We start from the raw sequence: 25,309 nt of genomic DNA on the forward strand, positions 1-25,309 counted from the left end.
GCCACATGTGTGATTAGGAGGTGTCTGTGCCCTACTCAGCGTGTCTCCCCATTGAGTTCTCTTTTGAAGGCATGTTAATTCAAGCAGTGCTTTCAAATTTATGATTGTACCCAGGACATAAATAAGATTGAGATACACCAGTAGTTAGCCTATTCTCTGTGGCATTGGTTAAGGGAAGAATGTTGGCCTAGATAGCAACAGAATTCTCTACCCATCCTCAAAAGTTGCGCTTAGCAGAGTTCAGGACCTTAGCTCAAGACTCATCTGAGAAGCGGCATCTCCAACTGTGCAGCACTCTTCAATACTGCACTGGAGTGTCAGTCCGGTTGATGTGTTCAAATTCCTGAAGTGGGATGTGAACACATTCCTTCTAACTCAGTGGAGAGAAAATGACCCAAGTTGCTGTCAGAATAATTGTCAGTGCTGTAAAGGAACTTACACCTTGTTTTTTTTAGATAGAAATGATATATTAATTGTATTAAGCTTAAGGATATACAGGCAGAGAGCAGTGTTAGATTAAATACATTGAGTACATATAAAGGGAAACATCTGGGACACTGGGTGTTGACTGGGGAGAAGGCAAATATTTAATGTACAATCTAGTATTAAGTATAATATTAGTATCTGGTTTTCTACCTCATCACCTGCCTGTTAAAATGTAAATATTATGTTCATATTTGATGGTCAGAAAGAAGTAAATGTCAGAGCACATTTAGGGATTTTGTCTCTTGTTGTGACTTCTCTATAAAAAAGTTCACGATGCTTTCCAACATTCCTTTGGGATCAGAAAACTAATGGGTTAAATAAAAAAAGATGTGTGTGTGTGTGTGTGTGTGTGTGTTTGTACAGGGTGTTTCATAGCACTTTACCAGCCAATGAAATATTTTTATTGAAGTATAGCAACTGCTGTAATGCAGGAAATGTGGCAGCCGCTTTGTGCACAGCAAGCTACCACAAACAACAAAGTGCTAATGACCAGGAGATCTGAGTGTGATTTGAATCCAAAAGCTGACTCAGAAGTGAGAGTGCTACCCACTGGGCTCAGGCAGGCACAAGTGACACATATACCATTAGTTGTATGGCACTGGCACCCAAGCGAACACAAGTCAGACCATCATCAAGATGCTTCAGCCTGCTCTGAAACAAGAACCTATCCAGTTCACTCTTAAATAGGAACTGACACAGGTTACATGTTATTTTGTGGGGTAGAAGGTTAGCAGACTGCAGGTACATGGCAGAGATTCCCCGATAAGGGGCGTTTATTTCTGTGTTGTTTTGAACACAGTTAGATTTGACAGTGTGCCGATCTGCAGTAAATAATTTTCTTTGCTCTTTGAAGAGTAGGGGGTTTTAGTTCAGTCAGGCAGCATGGTCAGTGCAGGCTTGGAGAGCCGAAGGGCCTGTTCCTGTGCTGTAATTTTCTTTGTTCGTTGCAGTCCTTGGCTGGTACGGCTTGATAACTATGGGAATACAGATCCCCGCCTGTCCCCTGCCTGCCCAACTCTGCAACCCCCCTGCCTTCTCTTCCCCACCCCTTCCCTGCCCCCTTCCCCCACCACCTCCCCTCTCCTTGCCCCTTCCCGTCACCCCTCCTCTCCCCTCACTCTCACCCGCTCCTCATCCTCCCCCCTCCCTCCCCTCACCCCTTCACCTCCCCCAACTCACCCTCCCCCTCCCCTCCTCACCCCCTCACCCTCACCCCTCCCCTTCTCACCCTCCCCCCCTTCACCCTCCCCCCTCACCCTCACACCCCGTAACATTGAACTTAACTATATTATTGAATGTTCAACCAACCCCAAGGCGTGTCATGTAGCGTTCAGCAGCAGGACTGAGAATGCAGGCATTTCCTCAAAGGGCTAACAGCCTTCTCAGTAGCACACTGGCCTTCCATTGGACTCTGCTGTACTGGATGCCGCCCATCACATACAAAGGGCAGTGCCATCCAAACCGCCAGCCTGGCTCCCGTTGTTTTCACATCCCTCTGGGCTCAGCCCCTTCAACTCCCAAAACCGCAGCAATAAATTAAAGAGAAAGCACAGATTACTCATGTTACAGTTCAAGTGCCAAGAGGAATTAGATCAGAAAAAAAACAAGCAGGGAATGAAGCTATTAAAATGAAAGATTTAGAGACCAGGGAAAAAGCCAGCAATCTCTTCCCTCAATTAGTTTGAGTTTTTTTTACTATTGCTGATTGTGCTGCTCCTGATTTCTTTTCTCTAATGGAATTAAACATGCTGGAAGATGAATTGATATGCATTACCTCTATTCTTCAAGCACAAAGCAGAGCCATTTAGTCGAGGGACAGCCTGCAGTCCAATTTTCACCAGTACTAAATCAGAAGTTATGGGGACTTTACTTTAGGCTGTCCTAAATACTTAAATTAGGGAACTGAGGTCTGTTGAAAGACCCTTAATTGACAACAGCCAACAAGAAGCAGGTGTCAGGCCCGGTTAAGTTTCAAACTGTTCAGATGTGTCTGTCTCTATCTGTGAACTTAATGATCTCAACAATCTGACATGGGAGTGTGAGGGGAACAGAAAAAAAGCCACGGTTTCCAGCCTGAAACTTTCTGGGAAGTGTAGATTTGTGGGGCGGCACGGTGGTACTTTGGTTAGCACTGCTGCCTCACAGTGCCAGGGTCCCAGGTTCACTTCCGGCCTCGGGTCACTGTCTGTGTGGAGTTTGCACATACTGCCTGTGTCTGCGTGAGTTTCCTCCGGGTGCTCTGGTTTCCTCCCACAGCCTAAAGATGTGAGGGTTAGGTTGATTGGCCATGCTAAATTGATCCGTATCAGGGGGATTAGTGGGGTCAATGCATGGGGTAATGGGAAGAGTGCCTGGGTTAGTTGTGGTCAGTACAGACTCGATGGGCCGGATGGCCTCCTTCTGTACAGTAGCAATGCCATGATTCTATGAATTCAGGCAAATCTGACATCCTCCTCCCTCCTGTGTTCATTAGCTTTCAGCAACTCATTGCCTGTGGTATCTTGGATCATAAGAATTGAGTCGGGTTCAGACTTACTTCACCAGCATCATGCCTGGAGATTTGAGATTGCAATTCAAAATACACCAAAGAAAGAATGGTGGTGGTAGTGGTTCTGTGCTGTAGTAGTATTGTCATTGGACTAGCAATCTTAGAGTTCCAGGGTAATGTTCTGGGGACCTGTGTTCGAATCTCATCGCGGCAGATGGTGAAATTGAATTCAATAAAAACCTGGAATTAAAAGTCTAATGATGACCATGGAAGTATTGTCAATTGTCGAATGTCCTTTAGGGATGTCCCTACCCAATCTGGCCTACATGTGACTCCAGACCTGCAATGTGTCTGACCTCTGAAATGGAGGGCAGATAGGGGTGGGCAGTAAATGTTGGCCCAGTCAGCGATGCCCACATTCCACAACACAAATAAAAAAGTATATTGAATTCAAGAATCTGAATCAGACTGGGACACTGGCTGATGGCATCCTCAGGGTACAAGTCCATGAATCATTCAGAGAGACAGAGGACCTCTGGTCATCCAAATTAGGGATCATTATTAGAAAAGTTTTCCTAGGAGACATTACAGGATGGAATCCCCACTGTAGACATTAAAGGAGAAAGCAGAGTTAGAAACAGGATGAGAATGTCAAGATATTCTCCTAGCCCAAGCTTGAACCCTCTTGGACAGTGAAGAAAGATGTCGGGAATGCATGGCAGTCCTTGAGGCGGGATGAGAAAGGAAAAATTGGTTCACCCTTCCTCACGACTTCAGCTGTGACAAAGGGTCTATGCTGGGGCAGCACGGTGTCACAGTGGTTAGCATTGCTGCCTCACAGCGCCAGGGACCCCGGTTCAATTCCGGCCTGGGGTCACTGTCTGTGTGGAGTTGGCACATTCTCCCCGTGACTGCGTGGGTTTCCCCCAGGGGCTCCGGTTTCCTCCCACCATCCAAAGATGTATGGGTTAGGTTGATTGATGTGGAGATGCTGGTGTTGGACTGGGGTAAACAGAGTAAGAAGTCTCACAACACCAGGTTAAAGTCCAACAGTTTTATTTGATAGTAAACACCACAAGCTTTCGAAACGCTGTTCCTTCATCAGGTGAGTGAGGTTAATTGGCCATGATAAAATTGATCCTAGTGTCAGGGGGATTGGCAGGGTAAGTATGTGGGGTTATGGAAGTAGGACCTGGGTGGGATAGTTGCTGGTACAGACTGATGGGCCAAAAGGCCTCCTTCTGCTCTGTAGATTCTATGATAAAATCTTAATACTGTCAGTCTGGTGCTGTGTTTCCAAGAATTTCTTTGAGAAGAAAGGAATATATCTCAGAACAGAAAGTACAATGTAGTTGGTTCAGCTCCATCTGTCCCTGCTCTCTGTCTGCTGCCCTACAATGCTGGTTTGGCAGCAATCTTTATACTTGACACCATTTGCCTCAGTCTATCAACATCCTACGGCAGACTGCTGACTTCTGTTGCCTCAGTGTGAATGGGTCTCTTTTCATCTCCTGGGTTCTGTGCCGAATGGATCCTGGAGATTCTCAGCTGACTTGTCTGTCTATGTTCATTCACTTGCCCTGTGTGTATTTTTATTTATTTGCTGGTTTCCGTCCCTCAGCTCAGAGTAAAATCCTCTGAGGATCTGTGTTGAGCTCTCATGGTTTTGAACTGCCAGGTGGCTCCTGTCAATCAGAGGCACAAGATCTCTGTTCCATTTATAAATGCCAATGTCAGATCACTGTGTTCTGCCCACCTGCTCAACCGTCAAGACTCATTGTCACCATAATGGCTCTGAGAGTGAAATGTTTCTTTTTATTTATTCGTGGGGCATGGGTGTCACTGGCTGGCTAGCATTTATTTTCCATCCTTAGTTGTCTGAGGGCAGTTGAGAATCTACCACATTGCTGTGGTTGCCACTTTATTATATGGTGAAGGGTCTTGAGAAGGTGTTTCATAGAAACATCGAAACCCTACAGTACAGAAGAAGGCCATTCAGCCCATCGAGTCTGCACCAACCACAATCCCACCCAGGCCCTACTTCCCGTATTTTACCCACTAATCCCTCTAACCTATGCATCTCAGGACACGAAGGCCAATTTAAGCATGGCCAATCAACCTAACCCCCACATCTTTATTAGTGTCACAGGTAGGTTTACATTAACACTGCGATGAAGTTAATGTGAAAATCTCTTACTCACCACACTCCAGCACCTGTTCGGGTGCACTGAGAAAGAATTTAGCATGGTCAACGCATATCTTTGGGACTGTGGGAGGAAACCGGAGCACCTGGAGGAAACCCACACAGACACGAGAAGAATGTGCAAACTCCACACAGACAGTGACCCAAGCCAGGAATCGAACCCAGATCCCTGGAGCTGTGAAGCAGCAGTGCTGACCGCTGTACTAACGTGCCGCCCATATGCCGCCCATTACCCAATTTCCTTTGGCAATTTCTAATCTGGCCTTCACCTCAATTCCAATGACAAGAGTAAATGTTTTAAACTGCCTCCAATTTAGCAGAGATTCTGATCAGTTTGTGCACTGAAACTTTCTGGGAAGTGTAAAATTGTGGGACGGCATGGTGGCACAGTGGTTATCACTGATACCTCACAGGGTCTCAGTTTCAATTCCAGCCTTGGGTCACTGTCTGTGCGGAGTCTGCACTTTCTCCCCTTGTCTGCGTGGGTTTCCTCCGGATGTTCCGGTTTCCTCCCACAGTCCCAAAGATATGCGTTGACCATGCTAAATTCTTCCTCAGTGCACCCGAACAGGTGCTGGAGTGTGGCGAGTAAGAGATTTTCACATTAACTTCATCACAGTGTTAATGTAAACCTACCTGTGACACGAATAAATAAACTTCAAACTCAACTCAAAACTGCTGGTTACTGTGAAGTATTTCCATGTTGATTTGAATTGGCTCTGATGCATCCTGTTTTTACATCAAAACCTCAGACTGCTGTCTTCCCGTTGGATTCATTCTACTGCTAGCCCTCTGCTACATATGGCTGACTCCCTCTTTCTCAGTGTAGATTGAAGCTACACTCACTGGAACATGTTGCCATGTGTGATGGCGATTTCAAGCGCCTGTATTAATAGTGCCTTGTGACTAACTGCTATAGACAAACACTGTCTGTGCTGCTCGGCTCCTGGGAATAGATAATATCATGATGGGCAATGGTGTGCAATTTTAGATAGGTTTTCAGAGATGAATATATTAGAAACACCATAAAGTAAGTGCAGAATTCAGGAACTGTGCATTCAGTCAGTCCAGTCTCAGAATTGGGTAGAATGCATGAGATCATTACTCCCCTGTTGTAATACCCAAGCTCTCCCTCTGACCTCTGCGTCCATATGTTAAACTTGTCAGTCCCAAATGTATACAATGAGAAAACTGCCAATCTTCAAGACTGGACCTTAGGCCTTGCTAATTTTAGGAACCGTAGTGAGCGGGACATGAACCATGCAAATATCCCATTAATATGACCTTGGGTGGGATATTCCAACACTAGGGTGAACGCGACTGGAAAATCTCGCCCTGGCCTCCTCAGTGTAGGGAGCAGGAGATTGATGAACACTGTATGGAATTTTGAAAATCGAAAGCCATTCTGGTAAATCACTGTTTCACCTGGAAGGAGTATTTGGGATTGTAGAAGATGGCAAGAGAGGAAGCAAATGGGCAGTTGTTGTTTCTCCTGCACTTTTTGAAAAAGGGAAATGGACTTCCCTGACTAGGCCCGCACTTATTGCCCATCTCTAATTGCTCCTTGACATGGTGGTGGTGAGCTGCCATCTTGAACCACTGCAGGGAGGGAGTGCCAGGATTTTGACCCAGCGACAATGAAGGCACAGCCGATATATTTCCAAATTACAGTGGTACGTGACTTGGAGGGGAATCTCCAGGTGGTGGTGTGCCCATGTGTCTGCTCTACTTGTCTTTCTAGATGGTGGTGGTCATGAGTTTGGAAGGTGCTGCCGAAGGAGTCTTGGTGAGTTCCTGCAATGCATCATGTAGCTAGCACACAGTGCTGCTATTGTGTATCAGTGGTGAAGGGAGTGAGTGATTGCGGATGGGATGTCAATCAAGTGGAACTGCTTTGCCTTGGATGGTGTCGAGCTTCTTGAGTGTTGTTGGACATGCGCTAATCCAGACAAGTGGGGAGTGTTTCATCACTCTTCTGAATTGTAAGAACATAAGAACATAAGAAATAGGAGCAGGAGTAGGCCATCTAGCCCTTTGAGCCTGCCCCGCCATTCAATAAGATCATGGCTGATCTGTCGTGGTTCAGTTCCACTTTCCCGCCCTCTCCCCATAACCCTTAATCCCCTCTCTTATCAAGAACCCATCAACCCGCTTCTTAAAAATATTTAGCGAGGCAGCCTCCACCAAATCAACGGGCAGAGAATTCCAGAGATTCACCACCCTTTGAGTGAAGAAGTTCCTCCTCAACTCCGTTCTAAACCGCCTCCCCTTTATCTTGAGGCTGTGCCCCCTAGTCCTACTGTCTTTTTTGAGCGGGAAGAGTCTCTCCACCTCTATCCTATCCATCCCATTCATCATCTTATACGTCTCAATGAGATCTCCCCTCATTCTTCTAAACTCTAACGAGTACAAGCCTAGTTTATTCAGCCTCTCCTCATAGCTCAATCCCCTCAACTCCGGTATCAGCCTAGTAAACCTCCTCTGCACTCCCTCCAGGGCCAAAATATCCTTGCGCAGGTGCGGCGCCCAAAACTGCACACAGTACTCCAGCTGTGGCCTCACCAATGCCCTATACAGCTGCAGCAAGACCTCCCTACTTTTATATTCAATCCCCCTCGCTATGAAGGCCAGCATCCCATTCGCCTTCCTGACCACCTGCTGCACCTGCAAGCTGGGTTTTTGCGACTCATGCACAAGGACCCCGAGGTCCCTCTGCACCGTCGCCTGCTGCAGTTTTTCGCCACGTAAGTAATAGTCCTTCCTACCATTCTTCCTACCAAAGTGGACCACCTCACACTTGCCAACATTAAATTCCATTTGCCATTTCCTGGCCCATTCGCCCAGCCTATCTAGATCCTTCTGCAGACTCTCCACACCCTCCGCACAATTTGCCTTTCCCCCAATCTTGGTGTCATCAGCAAATTTCGACACCCTGCACTCGGTTCCCTCCTCCAGATCATCTATATAAATGGTAAATAGCTGAGGCCCCAGCGCCGACCCCTGGGGCACCCCACTAGTCACCAACCGCCAATCCGAATAGCACCCATTGACCCCCACTCTCTGCCTCCTATTTGACAACCAATCCTCTATCCACGCTAACACCCTACCCCCAATTCCATGTCCCCTGACCTTCTGCAATAACCTCTTGTGAGGTACCTTGTCAAACGCCTTCTGAAACTCCAGAAAGACCACATCCACCGGCTCTCCTCTATCCACCGCCCTAGACACATCCTCATAGAACTCCAGTAAATTTGTCAGACACGACTTGCCTTTAATGAAACCGTGTTGCGTCTGCCCTATCAAGCAATTCCCTTCATTGTGGTCAAACTTTGGGAAGTCACAGGTGAATTATTCAACACAGGATTCCCAGCCTCTAACCTGCTCTGGGAGTCATAGTACTTATATGGCTGATCCAGTTCAGTTTCTGCTCAATGGTAACCCCCAGGATGTTGATAGTGGGGGAACTCAGTGACAGTAATGTCATTGAATATCAAGGGGCGATGGTAAGCTGCTCTCTTGATGGAAAAGTTGTCCCAGGAGAGTATATTAGGGATGATTGAAGAGTGGGGCCAGTGGGGCATTGTAGAGGGAACAGCCCCTTCACAGTATTGAATAGGGATGGTAAGATGTGTCTGGTGGTGGAGAGGGCAGCAATTGTGAAAGAGCCTGTTGCACGTGAAGGTTGCTGGTGTCATCTTGTGAAATTGAGAAGTTGAAGCAGATGTTCTCATTTATAAATAGTGGGACATTATGATGCTGTGACCAAATGCCTGACCTGACACATAATGCTCTACAAACATTCATAACAAAGCCCCAGGACTGGATCTCAATGTCGACAGCCTCCTGTTTTACAAAGAGAAAAACACAGAGTAAATATCACACACAACAATTCGCAATAAAAAGCCTTCCTACTGGAATGTTGGCCAATTCTGTCAGAACAACTACGCCTGCTAACCTTTCAATGACCTGATAGAGTAAAAGTTAAAATCCATCTTAAAGAGCCCTCACCCACTGAATGCAATGCTTAAAAATAAATCATTTGTAAAAAACCTTTAAGCAATTGTTGTTAATGGATAAGGTACAATACAGCCTTATTCCTGATAAAGTGTTACACAACAGACCTGTCAGCAAACTTAGAGCTCAGGATTAAAGGGAACTGTAGCAACGTGGACACAAAATTGACAGAGTGACAGGGACAGAGAGTGGTGGCTAATGGTTGTTTTACAGGGGAAGGTTTGTGGTCGAGTTCCCCAGGGCTTGGTGTTGGAAGCCATACCCTAATAATCTAGAAGCTCTCTAATAGGGTGCTACATTGGTACAGTGGTTAGCACTGTTGCCTCACGGTGCCAGGGACTTGAATGCGATTCCTGGCTTGGGTCATTGTCTGTTCGTAGTCTGCATGTTCTCCCTGTGTCTGCATGGGTTTCCTCCGGGTGCTCTGGTTTCCTCCCACAGTCTGGAAGACGTGCTGCTTAGGTGGATTTGCCACCAATGTATCCGAACAGGTGCCGGAGTGTGGCGACTAAGGGATTTTCACAGTAACTTCATTGCAGTGTTAATGTAAGCCTACTTGTGACTCTAAAAAATAAACTTTAAACATTGAGTATGTTTGAAGAAGAAATTGATGGATTTCTAAATACCTGAATGGCCTCCTCGTGCCCCTGTGTTCTTAGATCTTGGTGTATGGAGCACAATTTCAAAATGTGCAGACGATACAAAACTTGGGAATATTGTGAATTGTGAGAAGGATTATGTAGAACTTCAAAAGTACATGGATAGGTTGGTGGAATGGATGGATGAGTGGCAGACAAAATTTATTCATTGTGACAGGAGGAACACTAGAGATAATGGAAAATCAAGGATACTATTCTAAAGGGAGTGCAGGAGCAAAAGATCCTGGTCACGTGCATGAATCATTGAAGGTGGCAAAGCAATAAAACAGATGATATCCTGGGCTTCGTGAACAGGGGCATAGAGTCTAAAAGAAAGTAAATGATGTTACACTTGTATCAAACACTGGTTTGGCATCAACTGCAATAAAACATCAGTTCTGGGCACCATACTTCAGAAAGGCACTGGGGAGAGTGCAGAAAAGATTCACCAAGATGATTCCAGGGATGAGGAATTTTGAATAAGTAAGTAGACTGGAAATGTTGCAACTGTTCTTCTTGGAGGAGAGAATGTTGAGGGGAGATCTAACAGGGGTGTTCAAAATCGTGAGGGCTCTGAACAGAGTCAATAGGAAGAACCTGTTTCCAATGGTGGAAGGACTGAGAACCAATGGGAAAATAAGCAATGGGGACAGGAAGAGAAACTTTTTCATGCAGCAAATGGTTAGGATCTGGAATGCGCTGCCTGAGCAGGAAAAAAGTTCAGCTGAGACATCTAAAGGGTAATTGGACTGTTATCTGGAAATGAAGAATGTGCAAGGCCAAGGGGAAAAGATAGGGAGTGGCACTTGACGAATTGCTCTTTCCGAGGGTCAGCACAGACACTGTGGGCCACATTCCTCCGGCAGTCCCTTGACAATCTGTACCTCTGTTCTACCATTTACACTTTCTGATCACCTAATGAACATTTCTCACAGTTTTCTCTGCCTTCTTCATCATCATTTATATTTTCTTTGTCCAATTACAGCACCACCTCCCCAACCCTCATAGTATAAATCTCTTTCTTTTTTCCTTAAGCTCTGAAAAAGGCTCATCCAGACTCAAAACACTGAGTCTGTTCTCTCTTCACAGATGCTGATGGATAACTCTTGATGTTGTATCGTGATTAATTATTAGTGTCACGGGTAGGCTTATATTAACTCTGCAATGAAGTTATTGTGAAAATCCCCGCACGGCCGATGCCCCTAACCAACACGTGTTTTAGACGTTTTGAGTCTGGATGACCCTTTGTTAGAGCAAAGAGAAAGAACCTTCCAGGCTGAACATTGAGTCCTAGCTCTTTTGACATTGTACACCATTAACATTGGAAACATCATATTGTAGCGTTGATATATGGCTGGATTGACTTCATCAATCACCCCGGTGTCCTTTAAACCAGTGACATCCTTTATCTCCCTCCCTTTCACATCCAGCATTTCAACTGCATCTCTTGTATTTGTAACTCTCCATTAGACACTATTGGCTGAAGTCCAATTTCCTTTGAATTCTTCTCGCATCCATGTGTATACATCGAATTAGATTCTGCTCCTTTAACCTTCGATTTGGTTATCTGGTCTTGTTGAGTAGGTAATGTGATACTCCTTACGATATTGTTTTCTCAGCAGTAGTGGGATTGATTCCATTTTCTGTCTGCGCTTGGGCACAAGCCTGACTGCAAGTCACCCTTGCCAATTCTCACCTCACCCCACAGGAGATAACTGGACAAAATGGAAATGACTGCACCTCTCTTATCAACCGCAGCAGGATTTTAAGTGCATTATTTGTATTATGTAACCAACCATCACACAATGCATTTGTCTGGAGAGATCACACTACTCTAATTTGAAAACATTACTGTAGATCGAAACCATGAGCTTTGTTTGATGTAATTCGTGGGAATGCTTTTTTAAATAGATTCTGTAGACTTTGCGAAGGTTCAAGTAAACTATTCGCTGTATAAATGGTCTGTCTTTGCTGTCGAAGAGATGTTTGCAGTGAGACCCACACCAGCTTCAACTCATTAGCTGTCTAATAGACAGAAATGGTGTGGAGATGTTGGCATTGGACTGATGTGGGCACAGTAAGACATCTCACAATACCAGGTTCAACTCCAACAGGTTTATTTGCTATCACAAGCATTCAGAGTGCTGCTTCTTCACTCACCTGATGAGGGAGCAGCGCTTCGAAAGCTCATGTTACCAAATAATCCTATTGGACTTTAACTTGGTGTTGTGAGATGTCTTAAACAGACAGAAAGATCCTTGTTTCAGTTCAATGAAGTGCTTGAGAAGCATTTCATTACAGAATGATTTTTGCCCTGTGATTTTCCAATTTCTGAGATTGTCAGTGCCTGTCAAAACTGAACGGGTCCAAAATGCCTAAAAAGAACCTTTAAAATTACTAAGAACTCAGTTCCCTCCATCATTTTCCTTTTTTTATTCATTTGTGGGCATCGCTGTCCAGCATTTATTGCCTATCTCGAGTTGTTCTTGTACTGATTGGCTTGCTAGGCCATTTCAATTGACAGTCAATCACATTGCTGAGACTCTGAAGTCACATGTAGGCCAGATCAGGCAAGGACAGCAGATTTCCTCCCCTGAAGGACATTAGGAAAGGAAATCTGCCGTCCTTACCAGGTCTGGCCTACATGTGACTCCGGAGCCACAGCAATTTCTCTTTCTCCCTACGTTTTGCTCTCTCTGTTCTTCCCTTTCGTTTTTTCTCCAATCTCTTCTGCTTTCACATGTATCTCTCTCTGCTCCCAAGGATAGGTTTGAGTGAAAGTGATGATTGCAGAGCAGGCAAATGCCAAATTAGTCACACACTAAGTTCCGTGCTCAGTTTCCCTCTTTATTAAAGTGCGCGGAAGAAAACATTAGTTCAGCAGCAATGTGTGGATAATTTGTTATTGTCCAGTTCCATGGAGCAACGTTACATTTGTCCTCCACATCTTTCCCTTTCTTCTCTAATTCCATGTTTTTCTGTACTCCTCGTATTGTTACCCTTCAGATACAACCTATGGCATTTAATTGCATACTGACATATAAGGGTTAAATAGTAAAAGAATGTGCTGAACTCTGACATCTGCACAGTCCTTTGTAAGTGTTGAATTTACATGATGTGTTTGTTAATGATGTGCTGAAGTAATGAGCTCCGATGCTGGCAGGAGATTACTTTAGGTGCAATTCAACTTGGCAGTCCATTGATCGCAGTCCATCGATAATCAAATAGAAATTGGACTCATGATCCTGATGTCAAGGAACTTAATTGGAAGTGATTGAAGTCACTGCTGTATGGTTTAGGTATGCACAGTAAGTAGTCTCACAACACCAGGTTAAAGTCCAACAGGATTATCTGGTAGCACAAGCCACAAGCTTTCAGAGCGCTGCTCCTTCATCAGGTGAGTGGGAGTCATGTTCCCAAACAGGGCATATAAAGATACAAACTCAAGTTGCAAAATAATGGTTGGAATGCGAGTCTTCACAGGTAATCGAATCTTAAAGGTGCAGACAATGTGAGTGGAGAGAGGGTTAAGCACAGGTTAAATAGATGTGTATTGTCTCCAGCCAGGACAGTTAGTGAGATTTTGCAGGCCCAGGCAAGTCATGGGGGTTACAGATAGTGAGATATGAACCCAAGATCCTGGTTGAGGCCGATGTCATGTGTACGAAACTTGGCTAACTTTCTCTGCTCAGCAACTCTGCGCTGTCGTGTGTCGCAAAGGCCACCTTGGAAAACGCTTACCTGAAGATTAAAGGCTGAATGCCTGTGACCGCTGAAGTGTTCCCCAACATGAAGAGAACACTCCTGCCTGGTGATTGTCGAGCAGTGTTCATTCATCTGTTGTAGTAGCGTCTGCATGGTCTCCCCAGTGTACCATGCTTCAGGATATCCTTTCCTGCAGCGTATCAGGTAGACAATGTTGGTTGTGTCGCAAGAGTATGTACCATGTACCTGGTGGATGGTGTTCTCATGTGAGATGATGGCATCCATGTTGATGATCTGGCACGTCTTGCACCAGCCAAATTACCCAGCCTTCAGAACAGTGACCACAACATCACACAACACTGCCACAGCAATCTCTGCAAGAAGTGCCGGATCATCGACATGGTGCAATGGAGGCATGGTACAATGGGGAGACCATGCAGACACTAAGACAACAGATGAATGAACACTGCTCAACAATCACCAGGCAGGAGTGTTCTGTTCCTGTTGGGGAACACTTCAGCAATCACAGGCATTCGGCCTCTGATCCTCGGGTAAGTGTTCTCCAAGGCGGCCTTCAAGACACACGAGAACTTAAAAATGCTGAGCAGAAAGTGATAGCCAAGTTTTGCACACATGAGGACGGCCTCAACCAGGATCTTGGGCTCATATCACAGTATCTGTAACCCCCACGACTTGCCTGGGCTTGCAAAATCTCACTAACTGTCCTCGCTGGAGACAATACACATCTCTTCGACCTGTCCTTAAGCGTCTCTCCACTCACGTTGTCTGTACCTTTAAGATTTGATTACTTGTGAAGATTCACATTCCAACCATTATTTTATAAATTGAGTTTCTATCTCTATATGCCCTATTTGTGAACAGAACTCCCACTCACCTGATGAAGGAGCAGCGCTCTGTAAACTTGTGGTTTGTGCCACCAAATAATCCTGTTGGACTTCAACCTGCTGAACTTCTTACCCTGCTTACCTCAATCCAATGCCGGCATCTCCACATCATGGATTTAGGTACCCCAGTGTTCTCTTGGCACCATCTATAGGATCATGTTAGCTTTTTCTTTCTCCTTGCACCGTTCCGGGAAGTGCCGGAAGATTGGAAAACGGCTAATGTTACGCCGTTGTTTAAGAAGGGTGCCAGGCAAAAGGCGGGGAATTATAGGCCGGTTAGTTTAACGTCTGTGGTAGGTAAAATGTTAGAATCCGTCATTAAGGAGGAAATTGCGAGGCATCTTGAAGGGAATTGCTTGATAAGGCAGACGCAACACGGTTTCATTAAAGGGAAGTCGTGCCTGACAAATTTACTGGAGTTCTATGAGGATGTGTCTAGGGCAGTGGATAGAGGAGAGCCGGTGGATGTGGTCTTTCTGGATTTTCAGAAGGCGTTTGACAAGGTACCTCACAAGAGGTTATTGCAGAAGGTCAGGGGACATGGAGTTGGGGGTAGGGTGTTAGCGTGGATAGAGGATTGGTTGTCAAATAGGAGGCAGAGAGTGGGGGTCAATGGGTGCTATTCGGATTGGCGGTTGGTGACTAGTGGGGTGCCCCAGGGGTCGGTGCTGGGGCCTCAGCTATTTACCATTTATATAGATGATCTGGAGGAGGGAACCGAGTGCAGGGTGTCGAAATTTGCTGATGACACCAAGGTTGGGGGAAAGGCAAATTGTGCGGAGGGTGTGGAGAGTCTGCAGAAGGATCTAGATAGGCTGGGCAAATGGGCCAGGAAATGGCAAATGGAATTTAATGTTGGCAAGTGCGAGGTGGTCCACTTTGGTAGGAAGAATGGTAGGAAGGACTATTACTTACGTGGCGAAAAACTGCAGCAGGCGACGGTGCAGAGGGACCTCGGGGTCCTTGTGCATGAGTCGCAAAAACCCAGCCTGCAGGTGCAGCAGGTGGTCAGGAAGGCGAATGGGATGCTGGCCTTCATAGCGAGGGGGATTGAATATAAAAGTAGGGAGGTCTTGCTGCAGCTGTATAGGGCATTGGTGAGGCCGCAGCTGGAGTACTGTGTGCAGTTTTGGGCGCCGCACCTGCGCAAGGATATTTTGGCCTTGGAGGGAGTGCAGAGGAGGTTTACTAGGCTGATACCGGAGTTGAGGGGGTTGAGCTATGAGGAGAGGCTGAATAAACTAGGCTTGTACTCGTTAGAGTTTAGAAGAATGAGGGGAGATCTCATTGAGACGTATAAGATGATGAATGGGATGGATAGGATAGAGGTGGAGAGACTCTTCCCGCTCAAAAAAGACAGTAGGACTAGGGGGCACAGCCTCAAGATAAAGGGGAGGCGGTTTAGAACGGAGTTGAGGAGGAACTTCTTCACTCAAAGGGTGGTGAATCTCTGGAATTCTCTGCCCGTTGAAGTGGTGGAGGCTGCCTCGCTAAATATTTTTAAGAAGCGGGTTGATGGGTTTTTGATGAGAGAGGGGATTAAGGGTTATGGGGAGAAAGCGGGAAAGTGGAACTGAGCCACGACAGATCAGCCATGATCTTATTGAATGGCGGGGCAGGCTCGAAGGGCTAGATGGCCTACTCCTGCTCCTATTTCTTATGTTCTTATGTTCTTATGTTTCCCCTTTCAAATGCTACAGCTTATAGGCTGCCACCACAATCTATATTTGAATCTTTCTTCAGTTTTACACAGTTCCGCCATCCATGCAGTCCAGTCCGAGGATGGGCTTCACAGCTACTGCCGCAGACGTGACAGTCCCACCTTGGGTAAAAAGACCACTCAATGGTGGAAAATGGCTTTCAGGAAATAACTTCCTGGAGATTTTTTTCTCTCTTTCCCTATCACTGTCAGCTGCTCCGAACTTAAGATACAGGAAATTTTTGCAATTACAAGCGGGGAGAAAAAGCTATTTTACGAGCTCTGCCAACAACTGGTATGAAATAAAATTGATAACATCTCATTTTGTTTCATGGTTCGAGATAAGGGGCTAGTGGGCAGCTCTTTCTTTATTGTTTATTAGCAGGATTTATCACCAAATCTAGTTGCCCTTGTGAAGGTGATGGCCTGCCACTTTCCTTAATACAGCTGAGTGATTTGCTAGACCATTTCTGAGGACAGTATTAGAGTCAATTTCCTTGCTATGGGTCTGCAGTCACATATAAACCAAATCAGTTAAGGGCATCAGTTTTTTTTTCTGCTAAAGGACACCAGAGAATTAATGGGTTTTCATGACAATTTGGGGGGTTTCGGGTTCAGCTGACACCAGATTTTTGTCCAGATATGTTTAATTGCCTGGATTGTTGCAGCGGTAGGATTTGAACTGCTGCCTCCAATCATTATTCCAGGTCTTTACATTACGAATCCAGTCACATAACCACAGTGCAACTGTACCTCACAGCAAAATAGGAGATTAAAGAGGAAGAGTGGGATTTAAAGGTTGTACATGTGCTCACATGCACTTACAGGCAGACACACATGAACAGGAGTGGATGATTTGGTCTCTTGAGCCTGTGCTGCTATTTAAGCAGCAGAAATGCTGGAAATACTCAGTGGATCAGGCAGCATCCGTGACAAGAAAAATAAACTCAGACCAATGAGTTTTCATCATGGCTGATTATAAAGTTTAACATTTTATTTATTAGCCACAACTAGGCTTATGTTAACACGGCAATGAAGTTACTGTGAAAATCCCCTAGTTGTCATGCTCCGGCACCTGTTCGGGGACACTGAGGGAGAATTTAGCATGGCCAATGCATTTAACTAGCACGTGTTTTGGACTGTGGGAGGAAACCAGAGCACCCAGAGCAAACCCATGCAGACACGGGGAGAACATACAGACTCCACACAGTGACTCAAGCTCCCTGGCGCAGTGAGGCAGCAGCGCTACATAACCAGGTTTTAAGATGCAGGGAGAGGAGGTGGGAAGGGGGTGGGGGCTGGGGTGGGGGGTGGAGAAGAACAAAAAGAGGAAGTCTTCGATAAGGCTGGAGAGTTTAAATGAAATGCACTCAAAGTTAGAAGTAGCGCTTGATTCACAATGCAAATTGCTATTCAATAGCACACTTAAGACACTAAATGCCATTGGTGCGCGGTGCTGAGTGCTTGCACCTCTAATATAGAGTTCTGTGAGCTCAACATACACTCAGATCCAACAAGCAAAACCAGTCAAGGGAGACAGAGACATTATTTCCATAGAACTACTGAACTCATGGGACTTGCTCACCTCATGTTTTATTTCCATTTAAAGGGACAATGTCACCATGGCAACAAAGTCCTACAAGAGATATTAAAGGGGCATTAACAGGCTGGATAAAATGGTGAAATGATCACATCATCATTGCCACCAGCAGTTGTTCCTGTAAGGTTTAAAGAGAAGACAAATTCTCTCGGTTACAAGGAGCGCTCCTGATGTGGGACTGGGCCTGTGGGGGAGATAAAGGGTATTCCTTTGCTTGGAAGTTATCTCACCCTCACACAGACACTGCAGGGTATACAGGGGAGATGTTGTTCTGCAGCTCGACAATCACCTTCAGGCTAAATGACTAAGAACAGCTACTTTTCCATTCACACTACTGTTTTAAATGCAGCAAAACTGGTTTGTTCTTGCACCCATGCCTCAAAACTATGGTCAGCATTCATCTGGGATACAAAACTCTCTTGTGAATCTGGATCTCAAAGCAAGGTGAAAAGCATTATTGACAATGAAGTTGATAATATGCATTCCAGTTTATTTTTTGTTTAAAACAATACGACACAATGAACACAGAGCATGTATAAGTAGAACCAAATACAGTGAGGGTCTCTCTGAGTTAAGGTTGCTGTCAAAAGCTTTGAACAAACCTGTGTCTCAGATCATACAGTAAGAAGTCTCACAACACCAGGTTAAAGTCCAACAGGTTTATTTGGTAGCAAAAGCCACTAGCTTTCGGAGCGCTGCTCCTTCATTAGGTGAGTTAGTCAGCACTTAGCTGACGAAGGAGCAGCTCTCCGAAAGCTAGTGGCTTTTGCTACCAAATAAACCTGTTGGACTTTAACCTGGTGTTGCGAGACTTCTTACTGTGTTTACCCCAGTCCAACGCCAGCATCTCCACATCATGATTAGGACTAGAGGGCACAGCCTCAAGATAGAGGGGGGGTGGTTTAGAACGGAGTTGAGGAGGAACTTCTTCACTCAAAGGGTGATGAATCTCTGGAATTCTCTGCCCTTTGAAGCGGTGGAGGCTGCCTCGCTAAATATTTTTAAGACGCGGTTTGATAGGTTTTTGATAGGCAAGGGGATTAAGGGTTATGGGGAGAGGGCGGGAATGTGGAACTGAGACACGACAGATCAGCCATGATCTTATTGAATGGCGGGGCAGGCTCGAGGGGCTAGATGGCCTAGTCCTGCTCCTATTTCTTATGTTCTTATGACTCAGATCATATTACAAGGGGATACCTCGATATGAGGCCCCATCCAGTAATGTCCCTGAGTAATGATAAGCAGCTGCAGATTTGGAGATGTTCGAATTGCTGGACTTTGCCTTCAGTGGTTTTGATGGTTTTGTTCAATCTCCCTTCCTCTGGAGTGCCTTCCAACAACTCAGGTTGGAGACACTTGGTGAAGATGGGGATTGTACGTGCATCCTATGTACGGCACTGTCAGTACTGATCAGTTTGCAGTATGCTCATCCTTAGCCAGAACGTTGTGGGTTCAAGTCTCACACACTTTAGGGAATTAAGGCCTGATTTTACCATCAAGCTGCGCCCGTTTTTGAAAACTTGGTAAAGCCAGGGTTAAGGCGAGTAGCGCGATCCGCGCCTGTCTCTGTGCCGGTTCCCCCTTTACCAAGGCCTGGAAATGGGCGCGATGGCCATTTAAACGTATTTGCGCGCATCTAAGTTGCCTTAATGGATTGCACACCCAACCTTACCAGCACTTCCCCCTTTACCACCACTTTCGCCCATCCAGAATCGGCACAAAACAGACATGCCCACAAAAGCCTGATTCAAGCACTCCAGCGAGTGGGGAGGTAAGTGCTGAGCATCCAAAGGCTCTCTGCTTGAGACCGATGGGGGAGGATAGACGAAGGTGGGTCTGATGGCTTTCTGCTTGAGATTGGTGGGGGTGGGGGAAAAAGCGGGGATTCCACTGCCACTCTGCCTGTGATCAGTGAGGGGGAAGGGAGGGTCCACTGCCACTCTGCCTGAGATCAGTAGGAGGAAGAAGGGGAGGGGGCCGCGATTGGTCTGGGTGGTGTATGAGTGGGGGGGATAAAGGGGTGAGTAATGTTGTGAGGGTGGGGCAGTGTCTGTGGGGTCAGTGGGAGGCATTATCCGGCCTAGGAGTGACGTGGTAGGGAACCGCATTCTCTAATTTTTTCTTTCTGTGCATGCACAGTTGGAGGTGCTGATCGGAGCTGCAGGATTTCATGAACTTTAAGCCCTGCCCACAGGCTTTGAGAGCGCAATTCGGAGTTGCTGATTTTTTTTCAGGCAGAGTGCCTATGGGGACGGGTCTAAAAGTTGGATCTGAAACACTCCCAGTTTCAAGTCTGCCCAGCACTGTAGGGTGATCATTGTATGGTGGAATTTCTGTTGCAGATGGAGGAGGAGAAAGTGGGTTCCCGGACACGCGTCCTTTGTTTGAATAGAGGGGAGTATGGTAGGATGAGAGAAGAATTGGCGAATGTGGACTGGGGGAGCACGTTGGAAGGTAGGTCTGCTGAGGAGCAGTGGAGGATCTTTAAGGAGATCTTTCTTGGTGCTCAGCGGAAATTTATTCTGATGGTCAAAAAGGACCGTAGGAGGAGATGTAATAAGCCGTGGATAACGAAGGAGGTGAAGGAAAGTGTTAAATTAAAAGCGGAGGAATTTAGAGTAGCTAAGAGCAGTGGGCGAGAAGAGGATTGGGAAAGGTTTAAATGTCAACAAAGATTGACAAAAAAGTTGATAAAGGAGGGTAGAAGAAGCTATGAAGCTGGGCTAGCGCTTAATATAAAAAAGGATAGCAAGAGTTTTTATAAATATATAAAAAGGAAGAGGCTGGCTAGGGTGAACGTTGGTCCCTTAGAGGACGAGAAAGGGGACCTAGTGGTAGGGGATGGGGATATGGCTAAGGTCTTGAATAACTTTTTTGTTTCTGTCTTCACGGAGGAGGACGTGAATAATTTGCCGGGTGTTAGCGATGGAAAGGTGGTAGGACTGGAGGGTCTTAATGACATTACTGTTACTAGAGAGGTGGTGTGCGACAGACTGGAGGGGCTGATTGTGGACAAGTCCCCAGGACCGGATGGAATGCATCCGAGGGTTCTGAAAGAAATGGCGGAGGTTATAGTGGATGCCTTGGTGGTTATTTTCCAGACGTCGCTGGATTCCGGGGAAGTGCCGGAAGATTGGAAAACGGCTAATGTTACGCCGTTGTTTAAGAAGGGTGCCAGGCAAAAGGCGGGGAATTATAGGCCGGTTAGTTTAACTTCTGTGGTAGGTAAAATGTTAGAATCCGTCATTAAGGAGGAAATTGCGAGGCATCTTGAAGGGAATTGCTTGATAGGGCAGACGCAACACGGTTTCATTAAAGGGAAGTCGTGTCTGACAAATTTACTGGAGTTCTATGAGGATGTGTCTAGGGCGGTGGATAGAGGAGAGCCGGTGGATGTGGTCTTTCTGGATTTTCAGAAGGCGTTTGATAAGGTACCTCACAAGAGGTTACTGCAGAAGGTCAGAGGACATGGAGTTGGGGGTAGGGTGTTAGCGTGGATAGAGGATTGGTTGTCAAATAGGAGGCAGAGAGTGGGGGTCAATGGGTGCTATTCGGATTGGCGGTTGGTGACTAGTGGGGTGCCCCAGGGGTCGGTGCTGGGGCCTCAGCTATTTACCATTTATATAGATGATCTGGAGGAGGGAACCGAGTGTAGGGTGTCGAAATTTGCTGATGACACCAAGATTGGGGGAAAGGCAAATTGTGCGGAGGGTGTGGAGAGTCTGCAGAAGGATCTAGATAGGCTGGGCGAATGGGCCAGGAAATGGCAAATGGAATTTAATGTTGGCAAGTGTGAGGTGGTCCACTTTGGTAGGAAGAATGGTAGGAAGGACTATTACTTATGTGGCGAAAAACTGCAGCAGGCGACGGTGCAGAGGGACCTCGGGGTCCTTGTGCATGAGTCGCAAAAACCCAGCCTGCAGGTGCAGCAGGTGGTCAGGAAGGCGAATGGGATGCTGGCCTTCATAGCGAGGGGGATTGAATATAAAAGTAGGGAGGTCTTGCTGCAGCTGTATAGGGCATTGGTGAGGCCGCAGCTGGAGTACTGTGTGCAGTTTTGGGCGCCGCACCTGCGCAAGGATATTTTGGCCTTGGAGGGAGTGCAGAGGAGGTTTACTAGGCTGATACCGGAGTTGAGGGGATTGAGCTATGAGGAGAGGCTGAATAAATTAGGCTTGTACTCGTTAGAGTTTAGAAGAATGAGGGGAGATCTCATTGAGACGTATAAGATGATGAATGGGATGGATAGGATAGAGGTGGAGAGACTCTTCCCGCTCAAAAAAGACAGTAGGACTAGGGGGCACAGCCTCAAGATAAAGGGGGGGCGGTTTAGAACGGAGTTGAGGAGGAACTTCTTCACTCAAAGGGTGGTGAATCTCTGGAATTCTCTGCCCGTTGAAGTGGTGGAGGCTGCCTCGCTAAATATTTTTAAGACGCGGGTTGATGGGTTTTTGATAAGAGAGGGGATTAAGAGTTATGGGGAGAGGGCGGGAATGTGGAACTGAGCCACGACAGATCAGCCATGATCTTATTGAATGGCGGGGCAGGCGCGAAGGGCCAGATGGCCTACTCCTGCTCCTGTTTCTTGTGTTCTTAAAATAGGGCCCTTAGAGTGAAACCTAGCTGATATTCCCTGTGCAGTATGGGCGGGGGTGGGGGGAAGTGTTGCACTGTTGGATATATCAGCTTTTGTTTGAGACATTGAAGAGAGGCTTCACCAGTCTGCCCAAGGAGACATTAATGAACCTAAGGCCAGAAAAGCAAAGACATTATCAAAGATGTCCTAGCCAATGTTTATCCCTCAGTAAAACAATAATAAAGAGAGGATGATCCAGTTTATAAACAACAATGCTAGAAATATGAAATAAAAATGATAGTAATACTCAGAGCAAAGTCTGGCAGAATCACTAAGCAGATTATCCAGACATCATCTTATCTATTTGTGGGAGCTTGCTGTGCCAATGGGTTAAATAAGAGAGGTAAATGAAACAGAAAATAGGATATTTTTTTCTTAGTTCCATTTATTCATGTTTTTCTGGCGGCTTACGTAAGTTGATGTGCCAGCATTATGTTTGTATCTGAGGTGTTTTCTCCTCTGAAGCAGTTCTGTTTGATCTGTGATGTAACTCAGCGACCTAAAGATCTTGATAATCTATCAGGGATCAGAAATATTGAACGGTTGTTATCACTGACTGCTCATGAATCTCTCCAACAGGTATCATGTCTGTGTAACTGCCCTTGTCTATTTTCTGCCTCTGACGGTGATGGGCTACGCTTACACTGTTGTCGGAACGACATTGTGGGCGAGTGAGATTCCAGGGGATTCCTCAGACAGATATAGGGAGCAGATGAACGCCAAGAGGAAGGTGAGTGAGCCCTGTGGCCAATGAGTGTCAGAAATGACACAGTTTTGACTGTAGCCATCTGATTCTTAGGGATGTTGGGAACAGTGCAGGTAAGTGCTGGGGGTGGCGGGGGTGGGGTGGGGGGGGGTGGCGGTGCGGGGGAGTCGAGGTGATGCCACGTGAGAAAACATCCTCTTGTTTAATGTATAAAATAAGCAGGGTAAATCAATTTACACAATACTTTCATGTAAGCTGCATCACTGTGATTAACTAAATTTAACCCCATCAGAAAACAAATACAACACATGGTTCCTGATCCTTGAAATGTGAAACCTCTTTGGAATGTGTGCCCGAGCTCAGCCGGTAACATAAAAAAACTTTGAGGAACGTGTTCTTCATTGTCTTATTGAATCAGATGGTGCAGAAAGAGCCGTTCCACCCACTATGCATATACAAGCTCTCTTGACAAGCTTTCGATTAGCCCCATTCACCTCTCCTTTCCCCATAGCTGTAGAACATCTTTTTCAATTCTGTTTTGATTGTTAGTATTGAATTTCTTCCTCCACGCCCCCCCCACCCCACACCCGGGTTATTCGCATACCTCCCAGCTCCTGGTGAAAGGGCAGCTCAAGAGTAGCAAGAGTTAACTTTTTTTCATGACACATTTCAATTGAAACAGTTCAAAAAATATTAGTCGAAGTAAACTTTGCTTCTGAGATCTTTGTAATTCCTTAATTGAGTTCTATTGGTGGATTGTTGCGATCAGCAACACTCCCCATCCCACCCCTTAGCACCTCGACATCTGGCTATATTGGAGTCACAGTGAGTCAGCGCTGCCCCGTCACAGCACCAGGGACTCAGGTTCAATTCCCGGCTTGGGTCACTGTCTGTGTGGAGTCTGCATGTTGTCCCCATGTCTGCGTGGGTTTCCTCCAGAAGCTCCAGTTCCCTCCCACAGTCTGAAAGAAGTGCTGATTAGCTGCATTGACCATGCTAAATTCTCCCTCAGTGTACCTGAACAGGCACCGGAGTGTGGCCTCTGGGGGATTTTCACATTTACTTCATTGCAGTGTTAATGTAAGCCTACTTGTGACATTAATAAATCAACTTTAACTTTACATCAGAGAACCCCTACAGTGTAGAAGGAGGCCATTCAGCCCATCAAGTCTGCACTGACAATTGCCCTAGTCCACATAGTTACCCTGCTAATCCCCTGACACTAGGGTCAATTTAGTATGGCCAATCAGCCTAACCTGCACATCTTTGGACTGTGGGAGGAAACTGGAGCACCCGGAGGAAAACCATGCAGACATGGGGGTAACGTGCAAACTCCACACAGACAGTACCTGAGGCCAGAATTGATCCTGGGCCCCTAGCGCTGTGAGGCAACAGTGCTAACCACTGTGCCACCTTATATTGGGAATCGGATATCTGCTGTAGAGAATTGACTAATCTAAAGGCCACCCTTTATCCCTGGCATAGGTGGTGAAAATGATGATTGTGGTGGTGTCCACATTTGCTGTGTGCTGGCTTCCCTACCACATCTACTTCCTGCTCTACCTCTTCCATCCCGAGATCTACCAGAAGAAGTACATCCAGCAAGTGTACCTGGCCATCATCTGGCTTGCCATGAGTTCTACGATGTACAACCCCATCATCTACTGCTGCCTCAATGACCGGTAAGTCCTGACAGAGGAAAGGAAGCTCCTTTCCCAAACCCACTTCAAACGAAGTCATGACCTGCGCACTTTAAAATTCCCCAAGGTCAGCAGCGGCCAAACTGGGTGAGTGGCTGAACCAGGCTGTTCACAACCTTAACTATGAGATGAATTTCCAACCACATATTCACACTACCTTAGGCATTGCTGATTGTCACCTCTGTAATATCACTGTAATATCCACACCTGCCTCAGATCAATTGCTGTTGAAACGTGCATAAAATCATAGAATAGAATCCTACTGTGCAGAAGGAGACCATTCGGCCCATCGAATCTGCACAGACCACAATCCTACCAGATCCTATTCCCATAACCCACATATTTACCCTGCAAATCCCCTGACACTAAGGATCAATTTAGTATGGCCAGTCAACCTAACCTGCACATCTTTCGCCTGGCATCTATGCCTTAATTACCTCTAGACTTGACTATTTGAATACACTCCTAGCCAATCTGTCCTTAGTAAACCTGAGGCCCATAGACACCTCTGTTGCCCACATCCTAACTC

The 25,309-nt window shown here is 46.1% G+C and overlaps 1 protein-coding gene across 1 annotated transcript in view; it reads left to right on the forward strand.

The window, feature by feature from the left end:
- The window catches only part of tacr1a (tachykinin receptor 1a), a 54,262-nt gene that overhangs the window by 22,697 nt on the left and 6,256 nt on the right, over positions 1-25,309 (forward strand). Inside the window, exons 3-4 of the mRNA XM_080216982.1 lie at positions 22,954-23,104; positions 24,566-24,762. Coding sequence (XP_080073108.1) covers positions 22,954-23,104; positions 24,566-24,762 — 348 coding nt within the window. The remainder of the gene's footprint in view (positions 1-22,953; positions 23,105-24,565; positions 24,763-25,309) is intronic.

The sequence above is a fragment of the Carcharhinus amblyrhynchos genome, chromosome 34 (genome assembly GCF_965287045.1).
Source record: "Carcharhinus amblyrhynchos chromosome 34, sCarAmb.v2.hapA, whole genome shotgun sequence".
In the NCBI taxonomy this organism is placed as follows: Eukaryota; Metazoa; Chordata; class Chondrichthyes; order Carcharhiniformes; family Carcharhinidae; genus Carcharhinus; species Carcharhinus amblyrhynchos.